This window comes from Chelonia mydas, chromosome 11 (assembly GCF_015237465.2).
Source record: "Chelonia mydas isolate rCheMyd1 chromosome 11, rCheMyd1.pri.v2, whole genome shotgun sequence".
Lineage (NCBI taxonomy): Eukaryota > Metazoa > Chordata > Testudines > Cheloniidae > Chelonia > Chelonia mydas.
The window spans coordinates 23363627-23389307 of record NC_051251.2 but is presented as its reverse complement, the minus strand read 5'-3'; the positions used below and the strand labels follow the sequence as shown (position 1 = coordinate 23389307).

The following is a 25681-nucleotide window of genomic DNA, read 5'->3' as shown; positions in this document are numbered from 1 at the left end:
CCTTTGGATTACTTAAATGAAATGCTGACATGACTCTTGGTGGGATTTTCATTTTAGTTTCAGCTTAAGAAATATCCTTCCATGGTTTAAAGTCCTTGTTAGCAAATTGTTCTGACTGCACAATCACACAATCTCATCAGCATAAGCAAATTTCCATGGTGATATACAAGGAAGGTCACTAATATAGATGTTAACCAAATTGGTGGTGGAACTGATCCCTATGGTAAACCATCATTGAGAGTACATGGTCTGCTGAATCTGGTCACCAAGAAAAACATGAAACTTATGATTGGTCAGAACTTCAGAGAAGAATTTTATCATTGCATTGTATCGGATAATTTTGCTGGCTTTCAGAAGGGCCATAAGTGGTAGATATGTCTAAGAGAGCTGCCCCAATCTTGAGTTTTCACTGGAATCCCACCTATGTGCGTATTGTTAAGACTAATACTTGGCCAGTGCATCTTTGACTTGGCTGGAAACCAACTTGTTCATTCAGTAACATTCCTGGGCTTGGCAATGGTCATAGCCTCACACCAGATTGTGGGAGAATCCCTGAGGAATGATATAGGAGAACAGTGCTACCCCCATTTCTGTACCTTGGCTACAGGGTTTTAATAAATACTGGAAAGATGCCCTCAAGTCTTGCATCTTTCTCAGCTTTTGTAAGTGAGAAGGTCTTGTTTATCTTCTCAACAGTGAAAGTCAGTGATCAGTGGGGTAGTGAGCTTTTGTAGCTCTCTGTGCACTTTGCATTAATAGACTTGTCCCCTGGTGGTTTTGAGTTCATAAGAAGTGTTCTTGTGATCACATCAGCTAAGACCTCAGGGTTTTACATTTCTCTGGGTTTGCAGACCCAAGAGGATGTAATAATAGCCAAGCATTATGACTACAGTGAGTAACGTCCAAAGATTCAACTGTTTCAATCCCTCTTTCATGGAGGGTTAAATTTGGTGACTCTAGTAAGGATATTGTAGTGTTTGTGTCATCAGATGTTTGGTACTCCTGTAATAATCTTTATGTTTTTGGTTGTGAGCATCAGCTTACAGAAAAGAAACTCTTTAACCAAACATTGTGTTTGCATCATTAGAATGAAGGATGTACTGGCAAATTAGCGAGGAACATACTGTGTCTATAATCGTATATGAAAGCTTAATGTTTTATTTGAGATAAATTTCTGATTTCAAATATTTGCCTTGGTGCTGAGGAATTTAGCATACGTAAAAATATCTACAGATATGTGGCCACTACAGAATGGAACTATACGTCAAGATTCTGATACCAGAAGACATTAAATATCAGCTTATATACTATGGGTGAAATCCTGGCCCCATTAAGTCAAACTGAGTTTTGCCATTGACTTGAGTAGGACCAGAATTTCACACTACTCATTTAGGTAAGTTAACTTTCTGATTGTTTATTAAATTATATCAAGGGCAAGAAATGAGTGTGCTAATTTTCTTTGTGCTTGAGTTATATATAATTTGAAGGATATGAACAATTTTATGGACTATGAAATGGTAACTGTACTATGGCAATATTGGGGAGCAGGGAACAAAACAACAAAACAATGTTATGTAGGATGCTTAATAAAAATGGGAAAAGAGCTGGAGAGAGAGAAAAAGACCACACCAGATAAGTATACTACATAAATCAAAGGGGTTTATGTCATAACATGAACATGTGCCATTCCTGCTCATATATTGAATTTCAGTAGTTGGTTGCATAAAGAAGTAAAGTGTAATGAAACTGGCAAGCAAAGTATTCCCCAGTCAGCCTTATCTTTGTTCCATTTGTCCTTTAGATACAGCTTTTCTTGCCTTTTTCAATAAAATCCATCCAGCTTTTTTATTTTGCATTTCTCTGTAACTGAGCTGAGAAGACCAATGATTCAACGCTTTTCTAGTTGAGTTCTTAGCAGCTGCTTTTTAAGAGATCAAAACTTAGAATGCTGCTACATGGTATTAAGGCTTAGCTATTGATGTGCCCCTATTGGGGTTATGTATTTCTGGGGTGTGGGGTAGGCAGAGAGGAAGGGACCGGGTGACCCTTCTGAGCATGCTCATAGACAGTAAACACTACTTTCCTTGTTTCTTAGGATCCTCTTTGCAAGCTCAGTGCTTAACCTGACTGAACTTATTGCCCTTCGGCCTGACCTTGGCAAATTGAAAAAGGTCCTTTACTTCCATGAGAACCAGTTGGCATATCCTGTACAGAAGTGCCAGGAAAGAGATTTCCAATATGGATACAACCAGATTCTTTCATGGTAGGTGTTTCTTATACCATTATGTGTTATTTAATGGCATCTTTTAAGCATTTTTAAACCTGGAGAGTCCTGTGCTACTTAAACAACAACACTGTTACAAACTGAGATACAAATATATACAGTCCAAAGGAGGTGCTAAGTCAAGTGCTTTGGCAGAAACAAGTAATAAAGTACTTCACATGTAGCCTCATCTCGAGCTATTGTTCAAGTCTACCTGTGTGCTAAAGGACTACCACGCTACACCTGTAAATTTTGCTAATTTTCAATTCATACCTATTCATCGCAAACAAGATGCTGTACCTCAAGTACACTTAGCAGAGAGGCAGTTAATCAGCTCTTGCTGAGCTATAGGTTTTAATGCATCCAACTGAATTAAAATAGGGCTTTTCCGGGGAATAAACAAAAATTAAAACATAATGCTGCAGTTTTATTTGTTTGTTTTAAAGGAGTGAGAGCAGTAAACATATCAGATAAATCCTTACATTTCTTTCTTTTGGTATTCAGAAATTGTGCAGTGCTAAAATACCCGGACGTTTTAAAGGCTGTTGTCCTTTATTGTTACTTAAAACAAATGTATTTCCTGAATCTAAGTTAATGAAAGAAGTTAATAACAGCACACTGAAAAGCTTTGTGATTAGACACTCTACAAACCGAAGTGAATCTGTAAAGCTGAATTGGTTTGAATTGAAATAAATTCATTTGGTTGATCTATCTCACCTATTTGTTATTAGAAGACATATTAGAAGCATGGATTGAATATTTTTAAATACATATAAAATATTTGCATCTTTGTAAAATGAGCCAGTTGATATTCAGATTTCTCAAATGATAATCTTTATATATAGAGAGCATTTTCTAGATCTGTTTCTGTCATTGCATTTGCAAGATGCTTCAGTTATTAAGTAGCAATGCTGTGAAAATGTAGTGAAATGGCTGTACTGTACTTGGAATGCATCCGATGAAGTGAGCTGTAGCTCACGAAAGCTTATGCTCACATAAATTTGTTAGTCTCTAAGGTACCACAAGTACTCCTTTTCTTTGTACTTGGAATGTATTTTGAAAATAGTAGCAGCCATTTTGAAATTTATTGATATAAATATATGGTGTTGGGTGGTGAAGCTGAGAAAGGAAATATCTAAAAAAGATGTATTTTAACTTATTTTAGTATTGTAAATGCTGTAATTTTCTGAGTTTTTATATTATAGGACCTTTCTCTTAATTAGGAAAAGACATCCAAGAATGCTTGTGTCAAGGTTCCTTCCCCACTCTGAACTCTAGGGTTCAGATGTGGGGACCTGAATGAAAGACCCCCTAAGCTTATTCTTACCAGCTTAGGTTAAAACTTCCCAAAGGTACAAACTTTTACCTTTTGTCCCTGGACCTTATGCTGCCACCACCAAAGTGTCTAACAAAAATAATAGGGGAAGTGCCCATTTGGAAACGTCTCCCCTCCAAAATATCCCCCCAAGCACTACACCCCTTTCCTGGGGAAGGCTTGATAAAAATCCTCACCAATTTGCATAGGTGAACACAGACCCAAATCCTTGGAGCTTAAGAACAATGAAAAAGCAATCAGGTTCTTAAAAGAAGAATTTTAATTAAAGAAAAAGTAAAAGAATCACCTCTGTAAAATCAGGAAGGGAAATACCTTAAAGAGTAATCAGATTCAAAACATAGAGAATCCCTCTAGGCAAAACCTTAAGTTAGAAAAAGACACTAAACCAGGAATGTACATCTCATTCAGCACAACTTATTTTATCAGCCATTTAAACAAAACAGAATCTAACACATATCTAACTAGATTGCTTGCTAACTCTTTACAGGAGTTCTGACCTGCATTCCTGCTCTGGTCCCAGCAAAAGCATCACACAGACAGAAAGGACCCTTTGTTTCCCCCCATCTCCAGCTTTGAAAGTATCTTGTCTCCTCATTGGTCATTTTGGTCAGGTGCCAGTGAGGTTAACTTAACTTCTTAACCCTTTACAGGTGAAAGGGTTTTTCCTCTGGCCAGGAGGGATTTAAAGGTGTTTACCCTTTTACGACAGCTTGCTTCCATGTTTAGCCTAGAGTTGCCTTTGTACATTAATGTAAATGCATAATGTACATATTTTGAACATTTTTTTGGCTCTGCAAATGGACATTTTTAATGGCAAAAGAGAATACATCTTGTTTATATTTTAGCTACATTGTTTCTGCCTATTAGCAGTCACCTGTAAAGGAAAAAAAATGTTGTGTTCCCCCCCCCCACCACCACCACCATATGATATTAAAGAAGGCCTGAAGTTTTTAATGTTTTAAGGTTTTTTCTGTTTTTGTTTTTTTTTTTACCTTAGAAATGTCAGGAATGTTAAGTCTTGTCTTCTGTTTTTGTTCAAAGACTTCCTGGGGGACAAGATAACTGGGCTGGGAGCTTTCTCAAGTCTGTTTTGTGGTGTTAATCTTTCGGAAAGAGAGCTTTTCTCCCAAGTGTTTGTCAGGAGTTTGTTACATAGGTGTTGACAAAGTTTAAATAGTATGAATAATATTCCTTCCCTTTTAGTTGCTCAGGTTTCAGTTTCTTGAGATGATAGGATCCCTCCAGTTTGCCAGTCACACTTATAACCTTCAGCAAAAAATGGAGTAGATAAACCTAGTATTTCTAATGTAAAAAGCAAGCAGAGATACAAAATGTGCAGGCCTTTATTATATAATGGGTAAAAGATCAAGCTTTTGTTTTGTATGTCAACTATAAGTCTATTCAAAGGGGTGGGCTGGCTCACTAGTTTTTTTAACTTGAGAAAAACAAATGGTAAAAAGTCATAGGTGGAGAGGAATGGGAGATTTTAAAAAAAAGTTCAACTCTCATGGTCCAGTTAAAAAGGATTATTTCTCTCTCAAATGTTTCCTTGCTTTTCCTGCTGAGTCCTACTGCTTTTGTGAGCATTTTCCATTTTCATTCTTGGCCAGACAGCAGTGTGAGTTGTGAGGATGAATGACAGGTTTTCACTTCAAATATACTTTTCACCAGTCCAGTGACTTATGAATACATGTCCCCAATGTATCTTAGGGCCCATAGGTCAGTATTACAATATAACATACTGAGAAAATCTAATAGCCATAAAACATTTGTAACTTCGTTATAATATTACATTTGTGCCAATATAGTTAAGATTGTGTCAGCACTTCCAGAATAAAATTCCCAATTTTTCATTGTTTGATACTTTTGCCTTTTCTCCAGCCTGAAAACCTGAGCTGAGAAATCACACATATATAATTTAACAAAATTGCAAAAATATTGGTTCTACTGTTTTTAAGAGGTAATATTGAGGGACAAAATGTTTTCTGTATCATGTCCTGTCTTCTGCTGATGTACCAAAATTACGTCTTAATTATTTTTTAAAAATATATAAGTGATTGATTAATCTATGATGTTATGACTTTGTATATGTTTATTGTTTTATAAAAATTTCCACGATATCAAATATTTTGACTCAGGGTGACTATGTGTCCATGGTTTAAAATATATAATTATAATTATTTATCTATGTTCCGATTAACTGAAATTCTTGGTTAACCAAAGGTGTCTCAGTAGGTACGTGCACTGAGCAGTTTTATCTCCTTTTTCCCAGTTTAACTTTTTTAGAAAGTTTTAGATGTCTCTGAAATATTCAGGGGCAAAAAAGGGTTGTGGGGGATTGTACTATAATTTATTTAATGTATTTTTTTCATGATAAGTGCTAATAGCAGCAACAGTATTCTTACAATCTAATGAGTAAAAATTGACCCACGTATGAAAGAGAATTTTCTCAAAAGATCAGAATGGCTGTGATTCTTCAAAATAATAATAATAATAAACATTTATAATTCAATTTTTAAAAGATGTTTTTTAATAAAAATTGTTAAATAACATTTAAAGATGAAACATATGGACAGAAACCAAGAAATTTCAACTAAGGCTGACACTTTCTCTTATTCATCTGATATGATGGAATCCCAACCTTTAATTTGGAATTCTTGCTTTGCAAGTTAGTGTCACAATATTTATCCTACATTAGCCTGGCTTTAAAGTAATTCTGATTTTTCTTAAAGAACATTGCATTAATTCTAGCTATATTTTACAGTTTGGTTGCTGATATTGTGGTGTTCAACTCTGCTTTTAATATGGAGTCATTTCTTACATCTATCGGAAAATTTCTGAAGCTGATTCCTGACCACAGGCCTAAGGATCTGGAAAAAATAATCAGACCAAAGTGCCAAGTTCTTTACTTTCCAGTCAGGTTTCCTGATGTGAGCAGGTCAGTACATTTGACTTCATTCTCCATATTATGTCATAACTTGTTTCAAATCTTTCTAAACCGATAGCCCTTGCTGCTAAATTTTAACTGATTAGTTCAAGCATTGTTAATTAGGGAATTTGGTTATATGTCACTGTGCTGCAAAATCCATTCATTTACAAAAGTATTTCAATAATCTAATGGTACTCACATTAGGACCTGGTACTGCACCAATGAAATCAATAGATTTGCCAAGCAGGTCAATAGTCAGTACGTCTCATAGAAGAATAGTTTGATGTTAAGGAGGAGCTACTTATTTTTGGCAAAGATAGAAGACATTGTTTGACTAGATAATTCACCAATGGTAATTTATTAGGTTGTTTTATTTGGAAAAGCTATCTACTCTCTTTATTCAAACCTATATAAGTGTTTTCTTAGGTATGCTGTAGTGAGATTTTTCCCCCTACCTCTGTGTTTTATTGCTTACAGGTAGGTGAAAATAACTTCATTAATGTTGATCAAACTTGCATAATTTTGGTGTTAACTGCAGTTATAGTAGCTCTTCACTCTACCTCAGTTAGTACAAAGAACATTTTTTATTACCCTTACTGCAGAACCCATCTTGAAATTAGCAAAGAGTTGTGTTATGTGGCTCAAAGGGAACATTCTGAAGATTCTTTTCACTTCTGATTAAACCTAACACACTTGTTTTTTTTCTATCACAAGGAACTCTCCTCCTCAACAGGAGCTTTGCTTCAATGGGGCTTACACTAACTAGAGATAATCAGTTTGCAAAACTGTACTATGTTCCTAAAAATAACATGAAGGGGGTTCTGCATTTTTGCTGATAAGGATGGGAAACAGTGTAATGAAACTTAAATGGCTCTGCAGGAGTCTGGGGTTTGATTTTATTTCAAGTTTCATTCTGTTTAAATATTCACACCTTAAACCTTCAACATGGACCAGCTATCACATTACAAATAATTTCAAAGGATTTGTCTATTTGTGGAAGGTTTCTCTAAGGAAGAGTCATTTAACACTAAGACTAGGTTAGCAAATTTTGTTGACATGTATAGATTTGTTTTAAAGCTTAGAAAGGATAGCAGGAATCTAAAGCACTACACCAAGATCTGTAAACATGGATGCCTAAAGTTAAGCCTTTGAACCCAAATTTAGGCATTTACATCCCTGTGGCCTGATTTTCTGGAGTGCCAGTGAGAGCTGTGGGTGCTTAGCACCTTTGAAAATTAGGGCACTTTCAGTGGGATTCCTGTTCCTAAATCCTTCAAGTACTTTTTAAAATCCCACTATGAGTGCCTGACCTTGGGTATGCAGGCATGATAAATATATTGTCACAGATTACATTAACTTTTAATGTACATTATTTTTAATTAATAATTTTAATTTTTATTAAGTTTTGTCTTTCTAAAGAATGACAGCTTTCTTATATTACAGATGTAACATTTGAAATTTAACCTAAAGGCCAGAATTTCAGTAATGTCTGTAAATATTATTATGCATGTGCACATAACTTTATGCACACACAATTCGTGGTTTGTTGACATGCTTATTAGAAAAACACATTTTTAAAAATCCATTCCATTTTTATATGAATAGGACTTGCTGATATATATTTTAATTTTCATTTAAATACTGTATTTAGAAATGAGTTATAAATATGCAGTCTGGACAAAAACCAATATCATCATAAAAGACAGGAGCATTAAAAAAAACTTTTCCATAACTTTGAAAAAAGTTCTTGGGTTTTGGGGCTTTATCTGCATCCAGTATTTGCCATTTCTTTACAAGACATTTATGTTTTAAATAATGTTGAATGCACCCATGGCAACTGAATACAGTTTATTAATTTAGACTGTATTATTACAGTGAAATCTAGATGAATGGAGATTGAAGAGAAAAAGGTTAAGAAATATTGTGGCCAAGCTAAGATTCATAAAGCAAGCTCTTAGCCCAGAGTGTTTTTTGTGTTATTTTCAAATGGTAATTTGCTTTATCCAGACCAAACTCATATAGTGTAAGTAAGTGATTATTTGCATGACTGACAATCATTTGAATGCCTGCAGTCTTTTTAAAATGCATAATATTGCCAAGATGTTGGAAAAATATTTAGAAATTCTGACGGCAAAATTACCAAGGTGATTTTATTCCTTACTTCAACGTGTGTGTGTGTGAGAGAGAGAGAGAGATGCAATTTTTATTTGGTTATGTGGCAGAGATGTTCTGAAAACAAAAAAAGTCTTGTTAGCAATATGATTGTGATATGTAAAAAAGAGTCTTTATTTTAACTTAATATTGTGATTATAGGACAAAATAAAAATACATTAATATACCATATTTGACCCTCGAACAGGGCCATGTGATTGCAGAATATAAAATTTTACTTGAGCAAATCCCATTATGTTTTTATATGGTTATTAACCAAAGGTGCATGCACACCCTAAAAGAGAGAAACTACTATTCCAAATAGACATGTTTAGACATGAAATGAAGGTATAGTCAAGAATGATTGACGCTTTCTGATGCAGCAGAAAATGTAACAGAAAATACTTTGATTGATACAGAAACAAAAGTTGAATGGTGTGAAATACTCCATTTTATATATGCATAATATATGTTTAAAATAAGTTTTAAATTACCTTATTCTGCATTTAAGAATTGCTTTATCAACAAGCACAGCATCTTTAACAGTTATTTGAATTTTTTAAAAGATATTTGGTATAAGTGCTCATCTTTGCTCATTATTGATAGGATCAGGGATGAACTTAGGTTTGACAGGACTCTGCAAAGTAAGATATACAAAGCCACAGGTTCTTCTTCGAGTGCTTGTTCGAAGTACCGATCGGACTTTCGGCACCGCTCCTGGTACCGGTCAGAGCAGCACTCGATCCAGAGCCGATCCCGGGGCCGGTCTCGTCGAAGGTCACCGTCGAGATCCAGATCAGGCTCCCGGTACCGATACAACCGCAGGCACTGATCGATATCTCGGTACTGTTCTACATCTCGCCACCGGTCCCCGGCACCGTACAGCACAAGGGGACTCTGCACCAACACGTTCGGCACCGCCTTGTCCGTCTCGCTCCGCCTCCAGGTCGTCATGCTCACAAGGTGGCCACCACGCCCAGGACCAGAGCGAGGACAGTGCAGGACAGTGGCTGAATGAAGGCAAGGACCTGGGCCAAGGACCTCCACAGTGGTCTTTTTTGAACCCCTGCGCATACCATCAGGCCCAAGGGGTTCCTTCAGGGGCTTCCCGTTCCGCCCCTTCAGGGCCCCGAGTACCGGAGGCCACTGTGTCTCCCCGCCTCCCCCCCCCCCCGGGGGTTCTGAGGGGACTGCTCCAGTGCCAACACAGGCCCACGCCCCTAGCGTGGTGGACCTTTGGCAACAAGTTCCTCCACACGAGGACCCCATGCAGGATCCCTTAGTCCCAGGGGTATCTTCCTTGTCCTCGCCTGATGAGGCAGAGGAAGAGACTACGGTTTCGGTCCCTCCTCCTATGGACCTCCGTGCCCTCCAGGAGCTGCTCCACAGGGTGGCGCGCAATATGAACCTCCAGGTAGAGGAGATGGTGGAGGTAGAGGACCCGGTGGTCAACATTCTGTCCGTGGAGGCACCATCCAGGGTGGCCCTCCCAGTTATATGGATTATACAGGCCAATGCCTAGACAATCTGGCAATCGCCAACCTCTATTCCACCTACGACCAAGGGGGTGGAAAGGAAGTACTTTGTCCCCTCAGAGGAGTACGAGTACCTCTACACACACCCCCAACCGAGTTCCCTTGTTGTGGCTTCGGTCAACGAGAAGGAACAGCATGGTCAGCAGGCCCCAGTGCCCAAATCAAAGGACGCTAGGTGCCTAGACTTGTTTGGGCGCAAGGTGTACTCGGCTGGAGGCTTGCAGTTGAGGGTGGCCAATCAGCAGGCACTCCTGAGCAGATACGATTATAATTCGTGGCACCCTATGGAGAAATTCAAAGAGTTTGTTCCACAGGAGTCCAGAGAGGAATTTGGGGCTCTAGTTGAGGAGGACAAGAAGGTGGCCAGAACCTCCCTGCAAGCCTCTCTGGACGTGGTGGACTCGGCGGCTAGGACCCTGGCCTCAGGCATAACCATGCACCGCATCTCATGGCTGCAGGTCTCTGCTTACCACCAGAGTTGCAGCAGACCCTCCAGGACCTACCCTTTGATGGCCAGAGCCTATTCTCAGACAAAACAGACTAAAGGCTGTAGAGTCTGAAGGACTTGAGAACTATTATGTGCTCTCTGGGAACGCATACCCCAGTAACACAGAGAAGGCCCTTCAGACCGCAACCTCAGAGATCCTACCCTCCCCGTCGGCCAAGACAGGACTTCTTTAGAAGATGCGGCCGAGGTGGTAGAAGAAGACAAACTGGCCACCAAGCCAGCCAAGGCCAGGGCCCTCCCAAGCCATCGGCTGGGCCTAAGCAGAACTTTTGAAGGTGCGCCTGAGGACGGAGCACCAGTCTCCATTCAGGATCCTTCCCTGCCTTTCCAAGATCGTTTCTCCCATTTCCTCCGTGCGTGGTCTCACATAACATCAGACCGTTGGGTCCTTGCATAGTGGAAAGGGGTTACTCCCTTCAATTTGCTTCCCCCGCCCCCCACCCTCCTACCCCGTCCCTCTTCAGAGACTCTTCTCACGAGAACCTCCTTCTACAGAAGGTCCAATCACTCCTAGCTGTGGGGGCGATAGAGGAGATTCCAAGAGAGTCAAGAGGCAGGGGTTTTTACTCCCGCTACGTCCTAATCCCTAAGGCCAAGGGCGGGCTTCGGCCCATCCTGCACCTACGCAGACTCAACAAATTTATGGTAAAGTTGAAGTTCCGCATGGTCTCTCCAGGGACCATTATTCCTTTCTTAGATCCTGGAGACTGGTATGCCGCCCTCGACATGAAGGACGTGTACTTCCACATTGCGATTTACCCAGCGCACAGACGCTTCCTTCGCTTTGTGGTCAATCAACAGCACTTTCAATTCACCGTCCTTCCTTTTGGCCTATCTATGGCCACCAGAGTGTTTTACCAGGTGCATGGCTGTTGTGGCTGCCTCCCTTCGTCGACAACGGATCCAAGTGTTCCTATACCTCGACGACTGGCTTATTTGGGGTCGCTCCAGGGATCAGATGCAGTCTCATGTCCAGCTCACCATGACCGTGTTCAATCAACTGGGCCTCCTGCTCAATGTTGCGAAATCTACTCTGGTACCAACCATAGGATAGAATTCATAGGAGCAGTCTTAGACTCAGGCCTAGCCCGAGCACTTCTGCAGATTCATTAAAAATTCTCGCTAATGGGCTTGCAATTTCGGGTGTCAATTCCTTTAATATTCTTGGATGAAGATTATCTGGGCCCCTCGATTTAGTCCCATTAAGCTGTTTGAGTTTCGCTTCTACCTCTGATATGGTGATATCTACCTCCATATCCTCATTCCCATTTGTCATGCTACCATTATCCCTAAGATCCTCTTTAGCCTTATTAAAGACTGAGGCAAAGTATTTGTTTAGATATTGGGCCATGCCTAAATTATCCTTGACCTCCACTCCATCCTCAGTGTTTAGCGTGTTCCACTCATCCCCACTTCTTCTTTCTTTGTTTTCTTCTTATTTATATGGCTATAGAACCTTTTACTATTGGTTTTAATTCCCTTTGCAAGGTCCAACTCTACTTGACTTTTAGCCTGTCTCACTTTATCCCTACATGTTCTGACCTCAATAAGGTAGCTTTCCTTGCTGATCCCTCCCATCTTCCACTCCCTGTATGCTTTCTGCTTTTTCTTAATCACCTCTCTGAGATGCTTGCTCATCCAGCTTGGTCTACAACTCCTGCCTATGAATTTTTCCCCTTTCTTGGGATGTAGGCTTCCGATAGCTTCTGCAGCTTTGATTTAAAGTAATCCCAGGCCTCCTCTATCTTTAGTCACGGATGTGTCATCCCTGGGATGGGGAGCCCACCTCGGGGTCCTCCGTACACAGGGGCTATGGTCGGCAGGAGAGTTATCCCTGCACATCAACCTATGGGAACTCAGAGCTGTGCGCCTGGCATGTCAGGCGTTCCGAGAGCGCATTCAAGGCCTTTGTGTTGCAGTCCTCACAGACAACAGAACAGCCATGTTTTACATCAACAAGCAAGGGGGAGCCCGGTCATCCCCCCTCTGTCAGGAGGCCACCTGTCTGTGGGAATTCTGTATAGCCCACTCGATCCATCTGGTGGCGTCGTTTCTCCCTGGAGTCCAGAACACCTTAGCGGACCACCTCAGCAGATCATTTCAGACTCACGAGTGGTCGGTTCGCCCGGACGTCATCCACTCTGTCTTCCTGAAGTGGGGCTTTCCCTGATAGACCTATTCACCTCTCGCAAGAATCGGAAATGCCAAGTGTTCTGCTCTCTACAAGGATGCTCTCCGGGTTCCCTGTCAGATGCCTTCCTCATACAGTGGAAGGATGACCTGTGCTACATCTTCCCTCCATTCCCGCTAATCCACAGGGTCCTGCTCAAGCTGCGCAGGGACAAAGCCCGTCTGATTTTGGTTGCCCCGGTGTGGCCCAGGCAGCACTGGTATACCACTCTCCTCGAGCTGTCAGTGGACACCCCAATTCCACTCCCGCTGTGGCCAGACCTGTTCACTCAGGACCATGGATGACTCTGTCATCCTGACCGGCAATCTCTCCACCTCATGCTGCATGGCTAACTCAATCTGAGCTGTGCTGCTCTCGCTTGGTACAGCAGATCCTTTTGGGTAGCAGGAAGCCCTCTACCAGGTCCACGTGCTTAGCCAAGTGGAAGCATTTTTCCTGCTGGTGCGCTCAGAGTCATACGGCCCTGCTACAGACATCAGTACCTATCATCTTGGACTATCTCCTGTCCTTAAAACAGCAGGGCTTGGCAATATCATCCATCAGAGTGCACCTGGCAGCTATTTCAGCTTTCCACCTGGGCAAAAACCGGCATTCAGTCTTCTCCAACCCCGTGGTCAGCAGATTTCTCAAGGGGTTGGAGCGCCTGTTCCCACGAATTCGACAACAGGTCCCTGCATGGGATCTTAACCTGGTCCGATGGCCACCTGCTCGCTCCTGTACCTTTCCTGGAAGACAGCCTTCCTCGTAGCTATCACTTCGGCTAGGCGTGTGTCTGAGCTCAGGGCACTCACTTCGGAACCACCATATACGCCATAAGGACAAGGTACGGCTGCGACCCCACCCGGCCTTCCTCCCTAAGGTGGTGTCTGCCTTCCATCTCAACCAAGACATCTTCCTCCCCATCTTCTACCCGAAGCCGCACGCCTCTCGACGGGAACAACAGCTGCACTCCTTGGACGTTCGCAGGGCCCTCGCCTTCTACATCAAGCGAACGAAATCTTTCAGGAAAACGTCACAGCTGTTTGTTGCTGTGGCAGACCGGATGAAGGGCCTTCCAGTCTCCCAGCACATCTCGTCCTGGATCACATCATACATCCATGCATGCTATGACTTGGCTGGTGTCCCAACTACGCACCTTACCACCCACTCCACGTGGGCTCAGGCGTCGTCATCTGCTTTCCTGGCACACGTACCCATACAGGAGATATATAGGGCAGCGACCTGGTCATCGGTGCATACCTTTGCTGCCCACTATGCAATAATTCAGCAGTCCAGGGGTGATGCTGCATTTGGTTCAGCAGTCCTTCACTCCATGACATCTCACTCCGACCCCACCACCTAGGTAAGACTTGGGAGTCACCTAATTGGAATCGATATGAGCAAGCACTCGAAGAAGAAAAGACGGTTACTCACCTTTGTAACTGTTGTTCTTCAAGATGTGTTGCTCATATCCATTCCAAACCTGCCCTCCTTCCCCTCTGTCGGAGTAGCCGGCAAGAAGGAACTGAGGGGGCGCTGGGTCGGCTGGGGCATATATCCAGCACCATGAAGGCACCACTCTAGGGGGCACCTCAGCCAACCCACCGAGTGTTTCTGGGGTAAAAATCTTCCGACAATCGTGCACGTGGCACGCAGACACCTAATTGGAATGGATATGCGTGACACATCTCGAAGAACAACAGTTCCAAAGGTTAGTAACCGTCTTATGTCTTTTCTAGCCAGAACATATGAAGTGGAGGCAGTTTCCTTCCTTTATCCTCAGTATACCAGTCTCTCTCCTCTGTGCCCCTCTCCAGTCTCCCTGAAGTCCTATCCTCTCTGGATTACTTAAACCCTTTCTGTCCTCTACTCCTAAGGGGGAGGAGGAGGGACAGTTTCCCTCACTTATCTTCCTCTTGGAGTAAATCCCTGTCTCTCCTTCCCTAAGCTTGGGGACTCAAAAACTGTTAGAGAGATGCCTGCTCTGACTTACTGCACAGAGATCTCTTCTGTCTGTTATCAGTGCTGTGGTCCCAGGAAAAGGGAATGAAGACAGAACAGATGAGGTCCTGTGATCATAGATTTGCTCCCTCTTCCTGAGCTAAAAATAGCTCTGTCAGTTTTCCCTAGGGAAGTGATTAGACAGTAGTTCTTTTCAAGCACTGGGAAGAGGAGGAAAGAGTCACTGATTTGGGAGTCTGGAACAGGAAATTGACTGACCACATCCTTTTCCCAGTGGCTATCTTCAGCTAGTTCTAACCACATACATGTAGATTGGCTTTCATGTTGTGCTCTGTAGTGTCAGAACCAGCCCTGATATAATACTACTGTATCACTTACTTTTTAATTGGTATAGTTTTACAGTCTGATACAATATATATGTAAAAATAACTGTCTTACAATAATTTTAAATTTAAAAAGCAAACAAAATTCTGAGTTAAGACTGTCACTCCATTGTGCATAGGTATTACAAGGGATGCAGAACAGTAGGTGATTTTACAGGCCATATGTGCTGCCATACTTCTGTACAACACAGTGAGTTAAATCCAATGCGACTTAGAATTACCTTATAATGTCTTTTTTGTTTAACTCAGACTCTTAATTGTATTGTAACATAATATGTAGTATTAAATTTGTGGTTTTGCTATTTTTTTCATTTTTGAAAATGAGGAAGGGGCCACAAAAACAAAAATTGCCTTTTCAATAACATTATCTTTTTGTCCATGGACATTCAAATGCAAGTAAACATAACTGGAACAGTTATGTAGGTTCTTTGCTGATACTTTGTACTGCTTTCAACATTTTGATTTCTACTGGTCCAACTGCACCCATACCACCTTCAGCTCACAAGCAAAGCAGGGTCAGACTAGGTCAGTTCTTGAATGGGAGACAGTTTGGTGTTAATTTAGATGAAATGTGCTATATAAATGTCAGTTACTATTAATGCTGCCCTAGCTGTAGTAAATCTTCATGATCATTTATAATTTTTTTGGAGTCCTAGAAGAGCTATAATTATAGCTATAGAGCTATAGATAGTGTTTTGCAAACATGTTTTAAGTTATATGTGTGTTCAAAAGAGATTACAATACAAGTTAGACAAAGGACAGATGGGATAACAGATAAAAAAAGAAGACAGAAGATTAAGGTTATAGTAAGAGAAAACGAGATTTTTTTAAGTCAACTTGGTAGTATCTGGTACTATATGCACTTTAAATTTGATGTGCTGAAAAAATAAAACTGTCAACAAACAGGAGAAGACTCATATCCACAAGTGATTAGACTTTCACAAGAGCTGGGTATGGAACCCGTTGCAACTAGAGTGTGTAGTAAGTTAACATAAGATATGGAGCAGCCTAACAGCTTCTCTCTTATATTGGGGCTGCAGCTAGGGCCAAGGCAGTCACAACTGGCACCCTGACTTTACCTCCATCCTCATCCCCTGTGCAAGTAAATCTTGACATTTAAAGTTTACTTCTACTGTGTTAAAAAAATCAGGCTATTATGCAATAAAGATCCTGGAAATACACACGGCACAGGTTGTGAGGGAGATGGAAATGGGCATAAAGCTCAACTTTTATGAGTTGACTGCACTCAAGACTGCACTCTTGCAGTCCTCCGGCCGTTGTGTGAAGGGTTGGTCACCTGGTGCAAGTTAAAATGGCATTGGGCCACTCTGTCTTATGCTGACTGTTAAGAGTAAGGGGTCAGAAATACAGCTGGGAACTGGCACATTTTAGGCGTGTTGCAGTCATTCCCCCTTTCTTTTAGTCATTCCTCTTGTGCTAACTACAGGGATGGAAGATGGTGCACTAGCTTCTACCCCAGTTCTTCATCTCCAGAGGATTACTTTTGCACTAGACTGATCCCCCTGGGGCCAGATATATCAGCTTCACAGCCAGAATCCTGTGGCAGAGAGTGCAGTACTAACAGCTCCCCCACAATGGAGATCTGGCTTAGTAGTCTCACCTGTCCATTGAAACTTATTTGTGTTGCAAAACTGTTTAAAACTAATTTCTTTTTAGCTGTTCAGAGGGAAAAAAATAGTTTTGTTGACTTTTTTTTACCTATTGCAGAATTTTTCAGTTAAATGATATCATAGTAATCATTTAATCTTACAATAGCTCAGAAGGATACTTAAGCTGAATTCCTTGTACAACCTAGTTTTTTATTATGTTGGGTACTACTCATGTTGCATACAACACATTCCCATAAAACCTGCATGTTGTATTTACAGAGAAATTTCTCTAGAGAGTTAAGGTCTTGTAAAATATTCTTGTTCTACAGCATGAACGAATTATTATACTCTAGGGCATTAAAAGTGAAGTGTACTGAAGAAAAGAATTTTTCATTAAAATGCAGTTTATATTGATAAAACAGATTACTAGCATTTGATGAAATGTGAAACTTGGATCTATCCATATCACTACATCACTAGTAGGTTTATTTTGGCAAGAGGGCTAGCATGTAATGTATATCAGGACCAATCATTATACACTACCTGTTAGTTTTTTATTAGATTAAATTGTCTTTCACTAAAGTACTTGAAAAAAATATGTACTCTATCTGTATACTGAAGTAGCAGAATGTAGTAACCAAGAATATTAGAAAATAAAAGCTGTCATGTTATCAGTTTTGGCACAGTCATTTATCAATCAGTATTTTAAACATTGACAAGTGGTAATTTAATAGGGAATGACCCTGTTGGCAAGAAGTTTTAATGACAGATGATGCAAACTCATTTTTTACTGTGGGCTCTGCTGGCTTCTTACCTTTCTCAGTATCACAGCTCATACTTTCCAAGTCTGGGATGTGAGAAGCCACAAAGGGCAAAACCTGTGGCCCCAGGCCTGTAACCCCTCCCATCTAATCTGTTTCTTTCTTTAGTTGCAAATTTCCCTATAGTATGGTTAGTAAGATCTGAAGTTTAGATACTGATTTAAACACCATTTGATTTGTGAGTAACATTCATAATAATACTTCCCACATGTATGCAGAAAAGTTTTTAGAAGTGTGTGGTGTTGTGTGTGGAAGGGGTTTGTTATATTTTTGTTTGTTTGTTTTTTGTGCTTGACTCAGCTTTTGGATGTACAACTTGAGACACTGTGTGCCTGGTTTCAGAGACAACTCATCTTTCAATAATTTTGGCCAGCAGCACATTTCATCTGAGAACCTCAAAACACTTTACAATTGTTAACTAAGCACCCTTTATGGTGGGTAATTTATTTTTATCCCCACTTCAGAGACAGGACAATTGATGCATGCAGAGTCGATGGCAGAGTCATGACTGGAACCCAGACTCTCAGTTCTGTGCATATCCCCATGATAACTCCTTTTGGAGTTGGGGATAGCCTACCTAGCTGTAATAAATATAAAGATTTGAAGTTGGGGGCTTCATGTTGAAGGAAATTACAACTGTGCTACGAGCTGACAGGGATGGCATTTTTAGTTCTCCTAAAATGTTCTAGCTAAAATATAACAGTTCAAGTATTCTTTGCTTTGAATAGTCTTTGTTCATTTTACTTGAACTTCTGTTATGTGAGAAGGTAATCTCCATTTATTTGCATATTTCCAACTCAAAATCTATATCACCTTACCAGAGACATCGTTGTGGACAGTATTGTATGAGCTTTCTCAATTTAAACCTCCTATCTGGGCTTTCTATACCTTCCTATTTTAATTATGTCATTTGTTTTTCCTCCTGTCCTGGTGACCTTTCACAATAGAATGTTTTTCTTCTTTTTCATGTTGGAATTTGGTTAATATCACTCCCATGGGGAATGTTGTTGGAATTAGGTTCAGTGCTGTTAAATCTATTTGGTTTAAAATTATTACAGAGGGGTGTTAAGGTAAAATCTTCTTGTCAGAATGGAACAGGATTACTAACTAAGGGTAGGATCCTGCAAGGTGCTGAGTACCCTCAACTTCCACTGCAATCATTCAGAATTGAGAGAATTCAACACCCTGCACCATCAGTACCCTGGGACAGGTGGGACAAAGATATTAGATGGAAGTAAAGGCTGAGAATTAAGTGATGTAGTCAATTGGTGCATTAGCCAGACCACTGTGTTGAGAGCTCAGTTCAAACTCTTGCATTTGAGAAAATTCCCTGACCCCAGCATTTTGTTTTTCAAAATTTTGCCAGTCAACATTTTTTAGCTATAAATATTTTTCATTGTAAAACATTGAAGAATGAAAAAAAAACCCTTTCATGTGTAATTCGTGCTCATGAAATTCTGAGGAGAAGTGGGAAAGTAACCATCTTTGGTTATTTTTTTTTTCTGAGTTGTTAGATGCTGAGAGTGCGTGGATGGAACAGAGAGTGAGAGAGCCTTATTGTTTAGATACTCCACACACATTCTTTTTGGTTATGTAAGGGAAAAAGAAGAATGAACAGGAGAGGGGGCTGCAATGATAACTAATGGGGATGAAAAAGGGGACAGAGGGTCCAGCATTTGGAGATGCTTTCCTGTGAATGAGAACCAGAGCTTGAGAAGTGATGTTAAATAAAAACAATGTGGGAATGAGGTGGCTTGCAGCATCAGTTAAGGGACTGTGGCAATGTGGGGACACCTTAAGAGCACCCAGAAGGAGATGATGTTGGAGTGCACCCAATGAATGATAAAAACCATACTCCATCAAGAGAAGAGGGATGGAAGCACCATCAGGAAGAGAGTTAGATAGACCTCCTAACCTGGTTCTCAGTCATCTCACTGTTGTTAAATGTAAAGTAATAACCAGAAGAATACTGAGTCTGATATATGCACTTCACACACATTGTGCTTCTGGATTGCAAATGAACAAAAAGTGTAATAAAATAATAATTATAAAGTGTGGTGGTAGCAGCAACAGTTAGATCTCCCAACCTGATACCCACTCAGGATTCCTACTGACTTTTTTTTAATGTGTAGTGTGACGGGGCAAGGCCAGATGGCTATAGAAAAGTAGTGGGAGATAGATATATTAGCTCCAGGCTAAACAAATCCCTGGTACCAGGATAAGTGAAATGGCAGCTGCTCCAGGTCAATTAAGACACCTGGGGCCAATTAAGAACTTTCCAGAAGGCAGGGAGAATGCTAGGTTGATTGGGACACCTGAAGCCAATCAGGGGCTGGCTGAAACTTGTTAAAAGCCTCCCAGTTAGTCAGGTGGGTGTGCATGTCAGGAGCTGTGGGAGGAAGTTGCACTGTTGGAGAGACTGAGTAGTACACACCATATCAGGCACAAGGAAGGAGGCCCTGAGGTAAGGGAGAAGTGGAGCTTCAGGAAGTGAGGGCTGCTGTGGGGGAAGTAGCCCAGGGAATTGTACATGTCATGTTTCTAAAAGGTCAGCTACCATAGTGGATACTACTAGGGTCCCTGGGCTGGATCCCGGAGTAGAGGGTGGTCCCGGGCTCCCCCGCCCTTTGCCCCCTCATTAATCACTGAGACTGGGAGACAACAGAGACTGAGCAAGGAAGGATAACTTCTCACCTCCCTCGCTGGCTTATGATGAAAATGGCTCAGTAGACTGTGACCCTTGTCTCTCTCGAGAGAAGGGTTACGTGGAGGATCACAGTGAGCCTCTGAGGCTAGCGAAATCTGCCAGGAAATGCGGGACCCACGGAGGCAAGCACAGAGCTTTGTCACAGTAGCCAAAACGTTACTGGATGTGACCTGTGCAGGCTATTCACTGCCTTCACAGATGATTAGCATATGAAAGTTTAATAATGAAGCATTAGGCAGGAGCAGCAGCACATAAGATGTTCTGCAGATGTTTCAGATAATTAATTGCATTTCAGCGATGTGTAATATGTAAAATGAATTTTTGGGAACCAAAAGGAAACGTGGGGCACTCCAAGATGACCATTATGTACAACATAAAGAAATAACCTGATGAAACTGTTGTTCAGTTTTTAAAAATTAGGTATGGGATGAGGTGAAGTGATTTTGGCTTTGGCAAATTTCAGTTATCGCCTTTGTTACACAAGGAAAATCTTGCCAGGTTTTGGGGGTTTGGTTTTGGGTTTGCATTCACAGCTAGGGGTATTGAATATTTTATACTTAGGACATTTCCCCTGCTCTGTTGTGACTCCCAAATGAAGTAATTCTCTTCTTTTCCCATTTAAATAATTCAAATGGAATACATTTTAAAATATGAAATCCCCAGCATTAACATACCAAAAGTATTTATAAACGCATGCAGCAAACCAGCTTCAGCAGTAGAAAGATACCATGAGACTATGCAGGAAATGAGCTTCAGCACTAGAAAGATACATATAAAAGTAGTGATAAGGACACTCCAGAGTTTTATATTTATAAACACCAAGGTGTTTGGATTGTAATTCAAGATCTTTGAAGGCCCTGACTAAATCCAGTTGCCCCTCATCCCCACAGTTACCTTTCTACCAAAAGATCCTCATACTTCATCTTGTGTTGCCTCAGTGCACCCTCATGAACAACAAGTTAGTTCAGAGAACATCAATCAGAGCCTTACATCATTGTCTTCAATCTTTGAGTTTTGAGCACTGATGTCAGGTCCTGATACCAGCCAGGAAAGTTGAATCAACAATATATTTACTCAGCGAACTGTGATTTCCCTTGGAGAATAGATACTGAAGAAATAACTATATCTGTTTTCTGATGGCATGGTTTCAGTCCTCAGTAGAAGATGTGTTCTCAACTCAGGACATTTGGAAAACAAACTTTCTTCATCTTCAGCGTACTCTGCATGTCTTGTCCCATCCCTCTAATCTTGTGGCTCATGAGCAGAGCCAAGGAAAACACATTGTATCTGCTTTTGATAATATCTAACTAGTTGAGCAGATTATGGTGTGTAACATGTTACAAATGATACTAGAACCCGTGATCTTTCTAATCGTTCTCCATTACCACCTGTCAAGACTTGGCTTGCATGAAGGTGATATACCAGGATTTTGGCCTTTCAGACAAGGTTCTTTCAACTTTGCTGTCATCCAGAAAAAAGGAGGCCTCTGTCATATGCTAAAGGATGTAAGAAGAGTTGTACTTCTGGGTCTGACCAAGGTGAATGGGCTCTATTATCAAGTTTCTCCAAGATGGATTTGACAAAGGTTTGTTCCTTTTTCCCATCAGAATATAAATCATGTCTATGGGTGCTCTGTGAAGAGATTATATGGCTTCACCCTGTTGGCTCACCGTTCCAATTTGTAGTCTAATCTGACGCTGAGTTCACACAAATGCTCCTCTTCAAACCTTTGGATTGTTTTATTTACAACCCTGGAAGGTAGTGGTTCTAGTAGCTAAAAAGTACGGGTCTCTTCCTGTATCATTCCTGAGGGCCAAATTGTGGCCCAGCTTGTGTGGCTATGTGGGTGAATTGGCAGGGGGTGTAAAAATTTCCTTAAGCCTGCCCCTGCATAGGTTACCCCTACTGTGGGTAACTGTGCAGTGGGGAATACAACCTGTCTAGGGCTGCTGCGTCCTACCCCACAACATGTGGGCAGAAGGGGTGGGGTGTGGGTAGAGCCCTGGCTCTGCCACACAATACACCTGCCATCAGAGATGTACCAGTGTGCCAGGGCAAGCGCCCTGCACCAAATATAGATCTGGTGCATTGTACGTACCCCTGGAGGCACTTGGAAATGGGAGGAAGATTGTGACTCTAAGAATGAAAAAAAATGAAAAAGCGTGCTGCTCTTTGCTTCACCCTCTTTGCTACTGGCAAAGTCACTAGCCTGCACTACTTCATTTATAACCCAGTCACTAGCTTTCACATCATCAAAGTACATCCCTGTCTGTCTAATCTAGCTATGTAGCATGGCCTCCATTACCATATTATCTCACTACCTTACAGTATTTAATCCTCACCACATCCTTGAGCTAAAGAGGTACTATTATCCCCATTTTATAGGTGAGTAAGTGATGCAGAAAGAGACTAAGGGCATGGCTACACATACAGTGCTGCAGTGGCCCAGCTGCATCGAGAGCTCTCCCGTCGGGCATAATAAAACCACCTCCGTGAGTGGCAGAAGCTATGTAAGTGGGAGAAGTTCTCCAGTCATAGCGCTGTCCATACCAGCAGTTATGTTGGTGTAACTTATGTCACGCAGGGGGGTGGTTTATTCTTACCTCTGAGGCCTGGTCTACAAATGAAGTTATTTGTTCATATGTATGTTAGCAACTTATTATTCTATGAGCATCACTTCATTTTGGCTAGCAATAAGTCCTGTTCAGTCATTGTGCTGCATTGGAATGTTTAAAGCTGAAATGTGCATTGGAATCTGTTTGTTTGCAGCAGATGATTTGCCTAAGCTTTGATGCACAGTCACTTTGTGACATTTGTGTATTTCAGCAGTGAACAATGTAAACTCATTTTCTGAGCACTTTGATTACTTGCACATAGCAGTGCCCATGGCATGTGACAGAGAAGAGCACTCTATCCACTAATCAGATAGATATGCTTCAAGCGTATTTACACAAAATAATGAAAACAGCTGTTAGATACCTTTAAACTTGAGTGTGTTTTGTTATTAATCTACTAGCCCGTACACATGACACTATAATTCTTCGCTCACTCAAGTTGCCTTTAATGACACAGTAATAAAACTGAGAGGGATGAAAGTAATGGAATTGTAGAATGTAATGCCTCAATTGTCTACAGTGTCTTCCTTTTTGCCAAAATAAACCACAATTAGGTCCATATGGTGTTTTGAAGTTTTCAAGCAATGACCCTAATAAAAAGTAATGAATTTCTGACAAAAGAAAGCATGGTGCTCTTTTAAGCAGATATCTTTGCTATTGATCTAGTTATGATTGCAGACTGATATGCTAATAGAAGAAGAAAGGTTCAACATGTCTGCTACAAGCACTTTCATTTGTGGTTTATTTTACTCATATGAAATTCAGATTGAAAAGGTAGAAACATGTTGTAATCTGTTAGTTATTATTTCCTTTTTAAAGACTTATTATTTAAAGAAAACAAATGGATTTCTCTCAGAAATATGATGTTTCTAAGGCAGCTGTTAACTTGGAGGACATCTTGCAAAGGGAATGACAAGGATGTATTATGTGAGAATGTCAAATTTAACCTGCACACTGAGTGTCTTTTGAGGTTCAAGTTCACTTTGTTATTCTGTCCCTTTAAGTCTTGCCATGGGGAGGGAATTTGACACTTCACTCCACTCCCCCTCATCTAAACAATTAAACTATGTGTTGAGTGGCTGTACGTGAAGTAGAGAAAGGGTACTCAAATACTATAGTGATGGAGGCTGTATAAACACATAGAGAGATGGGTGACTTAGGGGCAACCATCAAAAAGCAATATGTGTGTCAATATTATTGCAATGAAGCAATAGTCGCATCAGAAATATAAGTAATTTAGTCTAATGGAGAGAGGAAAATGGGACCCCAAAGCAGAGAGAAACAGAGATGCCTAAACCAGAGGAGAGAGGGAGGGAGAAAAGAAATCATTGACTTGATGAACTCTAATTATTCCTTTAGATTTGTTGAGTAAATGAGAGTCCCACACCTGGACAGTTCTAAATGGCAGAGTTGGAGAAAACCTCCTTGATCATCTATTACTATTATTTAATAATTGTTTACTCTGAATAGTGTGCTTAGTGATGTACAAGTTAATTTTTTTACAACCTTAAAGTATAGTCTGGAATGTCCTCTAAACAAAACCCTCATATTCATCTGTCTTTGGTCACCAGTACAAATGGTGCCTCAGTGACCCTCCTTTGGCATATTATTCTATTTATCTGATTAACATTACTGTTTTTCTTAATGTTTTTCCTGTATTTTGGTTGGGGAATAAAACCAAGGTCCTAACAAACAATTTTTTATTAAAGATTTCAGAGCTCTTTTGCAACAGATGATGTTGATTAGAATCATAGAATCGTAGAACTGAAAGGGACCTTGAGAGGTCATCTAGCCAGTCCCCTGCACTCATTGCAGAACTAAGTATTATCTAGACTATCCCTGACAGGTGTTTGTCACATCTGCTCTTAAAAATCTCTAGTGATGCAGATTCCGCAGTGATGCAGATTCTGGTGTCCTGGTCAAATTCCTATTTTATTTTCTGTCTACCAGAATTCCCCTGCAGTTTCGTCCGTAGATTATATTTGCTTTTTGTCCTAAATTATTGAGTAGTGAGGCAGGGTATTGGTAAGCAGTCGCTACATTCCAGCATGGAGATAGCAGTCCAGTAGTGGGTGAGGTGATTTATGCAAATATGTGTATATTTGTACATCATAGGGTGGAAGAAATACATAATGTAGAAATATAAATAAAGTTAATAGAAATGTAAGATGCATTGTGTCTGGTGCATGGTGTGCTCCAGTCTAAGCCCTGCACTCCTGCTCAGTAAAGGGCAGGCAATAAAATCACTGTATTCACCTTCTGGGCTGTCATTGGAGCATATTTAAAATCCACCAGGGGGTTCATACAACAGGATATGCTTAATCAACATATCTCCTATTCACCTTGGTCACACACCTCTGTGGCCAGTCTTCCCCACGTTTTAGACAAGAGTGGCCATCCATGGGCCCCGAGTGGAAATCCATTTATCCTTTTTTGCTGCTGCAGCCACCTCATTCTCTGGGTAGACTTTCAGTCCTGGGGACCTTGAACTTAGAGTTATGCCATTGGAAGTTAGCATTATCTTGGGCTGAGTAGCCCCTTATATCTAAACTAAATTCTCCCCTTTATTTATGTCTTTACTTCCTTTTATGCTATTTAAACTTCCTTCTTCTCTTTACCTCTCACAGGTTTATTCCTGGTTATTCTATCTCTCTTAGTTAAAAAGAGATTTTATCCCTGGTGAAATTGTAC

The 25681-nt window shown here is 40.7% G+C and overlaps 1 protein-coding gene across 19 annotated transcripts in view; it reads left to right on the top strand.

The window, feature by feature from the left end:
- Nucleotides 1-25681, top strand: part of GTDC1 (glycosyltransferase like domain containing 1) — a 298462-nt gene that overhangs the window by 123316 nt on the left and 149465 nt on the right. For all 19 annotated transcript variants that reach the window (XR_005227437.2, XR_006285007.1, XM_043525659.1 and 16 more), the window contains 2 exons: nt 2096-2263; nt 6364-6537. Coding sequence is in view for 17 of the 19 variants with exons in the window: in XM_043525659.1 (XP_043381594.1) it covers nt 2096-2263; nt 6364-6537 (342 nt within the window). In the remaining 2 variants the exon portion in view is untranslated. The remainder of the gene's footprint in view (nt 1-2095; nt 2264-6363; nt 6538-25681) is intronic.